The following is a 6,827-nucleotide window of genomic DNA, read 5'->3' on the forward strand; positions in this document are numbered from 1 at the left end:
ATTATGTACACATAGTCTGTCCATACCAGGGGCCTATTGCACAAAACTAGGATAAGGGATTAAGCTGGGATATCTTGGTTATTCTGGCTCAACTTATCCGTGATCCGGTTGCACAAAAGCGGGATAGTGGACAGCAGGATATGTTATGACATAAGTTACCATGGAGATTTATTCTGGGGAGCTAGCCTGCTCCAGACCAGGCTAAGTTCCAGGATCTATTTAATCTCATCCCTTATCTCAGTCAGCAGTCACCACAAACGGAAGCCAATAGTTATTCCACTGCCCACTGCACATTGTTATCACATTCAACCAGACCCACTGTCATCATTTAAACATTTGTGATCATTAATTGCAATCATTTTAGATAAATGATGATTTTAGATGATTTTGCAATCATTAGATAATTTACAGTTTTCCACTATATATAAAATACACATCCCATATAAATATAAATACACATCAAAGAGTAACATGATGTTCCTTTATTGAATAAGGATACATCAAAGCAAGTAAACCATGAGCTCCTTTCAAAACTGAAGTCACACAGTGACTCTACAAGATAGAAAGCATGGAATCAAAGCATATTATACAACACAAGAATAAATACACATTCAAAGGTCTGTATATGATACACCACGCATGTCTGCACACTGCAATAAATGCAGGACAAATCCATACACAACAAATGAACAGACAAATGAATGGATGCAGTAGCCTCCCTGCAAGCTTGTATACACACAGTATACAGCACAAACAACATAAGAGGCCAAATCAATTTAAATTGAATAAAAAAAAAACACAAATTCCTCTGCCAATGCAGGCCATATTTAACTGACATTCACAGCATGCGTCTCTGCCAATGCAGGACATATTTAACTTAAATTTAATGCATGCATGTTAACTAAAATAATTTAACACATATTGGTCCCTGACCAGCTGACCACTGTCGTCACCAGGGAAGATGGCAGGATTGTCCCAGTCCATGTGTGATGGCACTCTGGGGGCCCTCTCCTTCCTCAGGCAGGCCACATTGTGGAGGACAGCACAGGCCATAGTGATGTCACATACCCTTAAAGGGCTGACCCTTAAGTGGTTAAGACAGTGAAAGCGTGCCTTCAGGAGGCCAAAGGTCATTTCGATCCTGGCCCTTGTTCTGGCATGGGCATGATTATAGGCCTGCTGTGCTTCCTGAAGGTCTATGTATGGTGTGAGGAGAAAAGGCTGGCAGGCATACCCTCTGTCCCCCAGCAACACACCAGAGAATTCACCTGTCAATACAAAATCTCATCATCACAACCTCATAAATAGAGTGACATTCTTGACACAGCCATGATACAAAAAGCGGTTATTAACAGAGGTTGTGTGACTCACCTTGTGATAGGCACTGATAGATTCCAGAGGTCCGAAAGACTCGGGAGTCATGGACCGGGCCAGGCCACTTTGCCACAACATTGCTGATCAGATAGTCAGCATCGCAGACCATCTGAAATGATAAGATGTAGACTATTAAACCAATCAATGCACAATATCAAAACGTCATGTTCACCTGAACATTAATGCTGTGAAAGGATTTCCTATTCACAAAATCGGGGGATTATATATATATATATATATATATATATATATATATATATATATATACATATATATTCTCTTATGATCAATCAGCATACACATGGAGCATGAGGAGCAAACATAAGATAAGATCAGGTAAGATAAGATAAGAGGAACTTTATTTATCCCAAAGGGAAATTCAATTACGTCAGTGAGCTCATGTATCTATCAAAGAGTTATACAGTCTGATGGAGTTACATTTACACAATTTCACTCACATCTGCAGTCACTTTCAGTTACAATTCTAACTGATTCATAATCAGAGTACAACTACGTTTTCGGAGATGTTAATTAACTATTTGGATTGTAATTGTGATGGTTTCAGCGGAGCAGTGAGTGTGTATTTGTGCACTACTTACGCATTCAGGCCGTCTGCAATTTTGCCACGCTTTCTCTCGTTGTTTAATTACTGTGGCGGTGTTGCCTTTCTTTATGATTTGATCCTTTACCTCTTCGTAAGCCTCCATGAGGATTTCTGCCTCCGACGGGGTAAAGTACGCTGCTCTCGTTGCCATGGTGAATCGGCAAATCTGTGATCGATGGCGGGGTCTATTTGAAGAAGCCGCGTGCGCGCACTGATCCAGGATTGGTTTCACCTGGCTTGATGAATCCGTGTCCGCTCATCCTGGCTTGGTCTTTGTGCAACCAATTAAGCCTGGACGTTCTTGTTTTGGATTCGTTGAACCCAGCTCAGTCATTTATCCTGGATATCTGAATCCTACTTTTGTGCAACGGGCCCCAGGGGTACATATGCAAAGAGAAAAAAAACACTAAATCAAAATTGACAAAAAAAGGAGAGAAAATAATGTGTCATCAGCTCATAAAGACTTTATTTATTTAATTTGTTTATTAATATCTGTATGTTTATACTTAAGCCTTATTATTATGGTACCATATTGTTGTTATTCATGATCACAAAAAAAAGTTCAGAATCCGGTTTGGAGTCCACCCACCTCTTCTTTTGAATGTGGAATTTCCCCAATAATAAAAAAATACTGTAAAAAGAGAATTATATCTTTTCCCACCTTAGTACTTTCAAACCACATAAATATGTTTTTTCTTTGCAATTCAATTGTTTGCTCATTTCTCTTCTTATTTAAAATTGAATATCCACCCACAATATTATACTAACATACAGTGAGTAAACAAATGACAGATTGTTTCTTCTGCTAATTCACAGAGAGCGAAAAAATATTAAATAGGCTATCAAGTCTCAAGTCTCTCTTTTTTTGCTGGATATGTTTGATGCAAATTTCTTAAAAGAAACCTCCTTAACTTCATTATTATGGCAGAATTGGTCCCCAAGGAGACAAGATTGTTCCCACTTAATTTCATCATAAAGCAAAGCCTAAAATAATCTTATTTCGGGGGAGAGATACAGCTTGTATGTGATTCCTGGTTATATTCATTTTAGCATATATTCTTAGTAGTCACCACATCAGCTGCGGCGCTGGAATAATTTCCGTCTGGATCTGTTGGATTCAACCTTTTATGTCTTTATCAAACAAGGCATATGTGTGCCAGTGTCTCAATAACTTATACTGCTTTTAAAAGATCACGCTTTTATTTTGAAGGCCTGTTATATGTTGGTTTTGCGACAAAAAAGGAATGTAAGATTGTTATTTCAATTCCTCAAACAAAATAATAACCCATGGTCCTATACTGTAAATTAAATTACCACAAAGAACAAACGTTTATAAAGTTGCAGCTCTGGAAACATGGATGTGGTGCGCCCTCTAGTGGTTGGATATTTACATTACATTTTATCGGAGCGTACCACTGCGCTACGATGGGGGGGAATCGATTAAATATACCCAGCGTTGCTTTTGAGGCATAGTAAACCATATACATGATATGAAATATGTATCCTTTAAATGGCATTTGAGTACTTACTGTATACACCAAATGTTTAGGTTTTTTTTTACGATTTTTAACAAATATTTCTACAGTTGAGTAACCCATGACGACATTTAAAATAGTAGCGACTGAGACGTCCTATTTCCTTCGTTTCTACCAAGCTAGCGGCAGCCATGAGGTAAGCTGAACGTTTGACATTTAATTCAATGTTTTCACCCTAAGGAAACATTTGTAGTGTTGTTGAAGTTGTTACTTAAGATAAGAGGGACAACTTGAGCTCTGTTGGACTCTGAATGAAGTCGCTAATGTCTACCATAATGCGTGTAGCGCGGGGCCTGTGTTGGTGTGCTAACCTGAGTTAGCCTAGCTGAAGTAACATGTCACAACATGTACTGAAGCAGCTCAGGTCCTTAGCGGCTAATTAGCTGGCAACAGTGCATTTATTCAGCGTGTTTGCAAGTGTTAGTCGAACAAGCTGATAAATAAAGTCACGTCATTGCACTAGCTTTAATTGTATAAACATTTGTGTGAGCTTAGGTGCTCATTTCCTCGCGTCAGTGTAACTTATAAGTGCTGACACTCCCCAGTTAGGCTAGTATTTTTGTGTAAGGCACTCTCAGGTAATGTTAGTTAAGCTAACGTTAGTTCAAGGCAAACCAAACCCTGGGACTGTCTCCCACTCTCACATATAAATACTGCACACCTGTGAGTCGCAGCCATCAGTCTGCCACATGATATCAAACCTGATGAGCCACTAACGTTAACTGGCAGCTCCCCGATTTAGCTTGAGTTAAGCCTGTTAGCTCAGTCTAGTGACTTTCCAGCATGTAACGTTACTTAAAGAAAATGACCCAGGTTATCTAACTGTACATGAACATTAAGAACATACAGTTCGGTCTGAGCACTTTGCAAAGACTGAATACTTTATTGAATTGCACTACAAAAATTTTATTGAATGCTTTGTGCTTTTTGTTTGAATCTTCTTGCATGTGTTTGCTATTTGATTCTTAATTACATGTACTTTTGTTTGTTATTCAGATTTTGTAAAGTGCCTATTAAAGAAGCCTTGAATTGCCTTGAATGAAATATTTACCTATAAAATTATCACATATTTTAGTTTAAGTAGAAACCTGGACAATCATAATTCTATTTTGTGCAAGAAGTTATCGTCAAAACAATTAAGATTACAAACACCTACTTTCTTTAATAAGCACTCTTTAAAAAAAAAAAAAAAAAAAAGCTAATGGAGAATCCTAAAAGCCCCGTAGCAATGTATGTATCTCATAACCTGCAAAACTAATATGCCAGCATGCTCAGGCTCCAGAAGCGCTTGGCGTCCAGCGTCTTGCGCTGTGGCAAGAAGAAGGTGTGGTTGGATCCCAATGAGACCAATGAGATTGCCAACGCAAACTCTCGTGAGTTCACTTTGCATTGGAGAGTTGTCTCTCTGTACATTGGTGTGGTTTGGACCCCATGGAGCGGCATCTCTTTATTGCACTGTGTTTGTATTACAGGTCAGCAGATCCGAAAACTGGTGAAGGATGGATTGATCATCAGAAAACCTGTGACGGTTCATTCCCGTGCTCGCTGCCGCAAGAACACGCTGGCACGCCGCAAGGGACGTCACATGGGTTATGGTGGGTGATGTCCTTTTTCTCATTTCCTCAAAACACCTATCACTTTAATTTACTTTTACAGTAACTGGTGTGATTCCTGCAAATTAGAGTTGTACTAGTTTTGATATGAGCATTTCTTCACACTGTTTTTATTTTTAAACATGTAATTTATAATTATTTTTCTCCCGCCCAGGTAAGAGAAAGGGTACAGCCAACGCTCGTATGCCAGAAAAGTTGTCGTGGATGCGGCGCATGAGAATCCTGCGTCGTCTTCTTCGTCGCTACAGGGAGTCCAAGAAAATTGACAGGCACATGTAAGTGTGAATTTCAGTGCTCAGCTCTGGTGGATAAGCCAGTGTAATTTTATTCCAATTTCAGGAAGAGGCATCTGACATACATATATTTATATTTTTTCTGTTTTCTGCAGGTACCACAGTCTGTATCTGAGAGCCAAGGGTAATGTCTTCAAGAACAAGCGCATCCTGATGGAGCACATCCACAAGCTGAAGGCAGATAAGGCTCGCAAGAAGCTTCTCGCGTAAGTCGCTCTTCTTCTCTTAAACTTTGCTGGAAGAGTTCATGTACAATAACCTTTTTCTGGTTAGTTGACTGTGTTACTATTAAATTAATTTCATCTCGCTCCCTCTCTCTCTCCCCACACAGTGACCAGGCTGAGGCTCGCCGTTCAAAGACAAAGGAGGCCCGCAAGCGCAGAGAAGAGCGTCTCCTGGCCAAAAAAGAGGAGATGATGAAGAACTTGGCAAAGGAAGAGGAAACTTCCAAGAAGTGAATCTGAACTGACAGTTTTTCTTGTCATGTTGCCCTTTTTCTTGGTAATAAATTTGGATAAAAGAGTCCGTCATTGTTTGGTGGTTTTAATTGTGTCTTTGTGTTAAAATGATTCATGTGAGGGGACAAAAGGTACAGTGCAGAAATGCTGATGTGGCTGTCAGTCATGTAGTGTAGTGCAGTGATCTCACCACAGAGCAGAAAGTTTTGAAATCCAGCTTTTGTTAAGAAAAATGCCAGTTAATTTTTTGAGACTCCACATTGTCATAGTTAAAACAATGATACTCAACATTCCCGACAGGGTGCCATGTGGCCCGCCAACCATTTTTTTAATTCACAATAAAAGTCAGCTGACTCTCACTGGGAACCATTTTGATAATTTGAATGTAAATTAAGTGCTATTGCGCATAGAAATATCAAACTAGAGTGTGTTTATCAAAAAGTGCCAACAGAGAAACTCATTGACCTCTGTTGAGGGGTCTGGGAGATTCCCTTGAGCCCTAAATGTTCTCAAATCCTAGAAACACCCCAGCGTACTGCTGATCTGAGCCAGGCTACTGCGATTAGATTAGCCTTCTGGCAAAGGTGAGCGAGGACAGCAAATGTTGAAAGGTTTAAAACACAAAGGCAAACTGATGGATACTGTTTGTCAACTGGCCCCGGGCCTCCTGTCATATTAGAAAAGTGGCCCTTGGGAAAAGCACGTTGAGTATCTCAGTTTTAGGCTACCTGAACTAAAGGAGGTGATGATACGTTTCAGCACGTCAATATCAGAGAAAGGTTGCATGGTAATCTTGTCTATAAGGATAGTATGACTCTAAACTGTAACTGTCTTGTGGTAGTGTTCACAACAGTCCAACAGGTGGCAGCAGAGCTCCAGTATCACATTCTACTGTACCATCAGCCGTCCACAGTCATTCATCCAGATGTTTAATACACTAAAAGACATCC

General features: G+C 39.7%; 1 protein-coding gene and 1 long non-coding RNA gene across 3 annotated transcripts; one reads left to right on the forward strand and one right to left on the reverse strand.

Moving 5' to 3' along the window:
* Positions 1 to 526: 526 nt before the first annotated feature.
* Positions 527 to 2,996, reverse strand: LOC117247648 (uncharacterized). The gene is made up of 3 exons (XR_013488413.1): positions 1,974 to 2,996; positions 1,372 to 1,483; positions 527 to 1,268 (listed from the first exon to the last, which is right to left on the reverse strand). It is a non-coding gene; the product is annotated as an uncharacterized LOC117247648 (long non-coding RNA).
* Positions 2,997 to 3,508: 512 nt separating this feature from the next.
* On the forward strand, positions 3,509 to 5,944 carry LOC117246704 (large ribosomal subunit protein eL19-like). 2 transcript variants are annotated; one of them, XM_033610634.2, is made up of 6 exons: positions 3,509 to 3,649; positions 4,789 to 4,886; positions 4,986 to 5,108; positions 5,281 to 5,401; positions 5,515 to 5,625; positions 5,751 to 5,944. In XM_033610634.2, the coding sequence occupies exons 1-6, from the start codon at positions 3,645 to 3,647 to the stop codon at positions 5,875 to 5,877; spliced, it is 585 nt and encodes a 194-aa protein (XP_033466525.1). In that variant the 5' UTR covers positions 3,509 to 3,644; the 3' UTR covers positions 5,878 to 5,944. The 2 variants fall into 2 exon arrangements, with proteins under 2 accessions (XP_033466525.1, XP_033466524.1); XM_033610633.2 differs by having other exon boundaries at positions 3,511 to 3,649; positions 4,780 to 4,886.
* The last annotated feature ends 883 nt before the right edge of the window (positions 5,945 to 6,827 follow it).

Source organism: Epinephelus lanceolatus, chromosome 21, assembly GCF_041903045.1.
Source record: "Epinephelus lanceolatus isolate andai-2023 chromosome 21, ASM4190304v1, whole genome shotgun sequence".
Taxonomy (NCBI): Eukaryota; Metazoa; Chordata; class Actinopteri; order Perciformes; family Serranidae; genus Epinephelus; species Epinephelus lanceolatus.

Bases quoted from the DNA above. Each gene is read 5' to 3' on its own strand.
- LOC117246704 (XM_033610633.2), top strand. The intron at 5,402-5,514 runs GTAAGTGTGAAT...TGTTTTCTGCAG, and splicing joins AAGAAAATTGACAGGCACAT to GTACCACAGTCTGTATCTGA. The intron at 5,626-5,750 runs GTAAGTCGCTCT...CTCCCCACACAG, and splicing joins GCTCGCAAGAAGCTTCTCGC to TGACCAGGCTGAGGCTCGCC.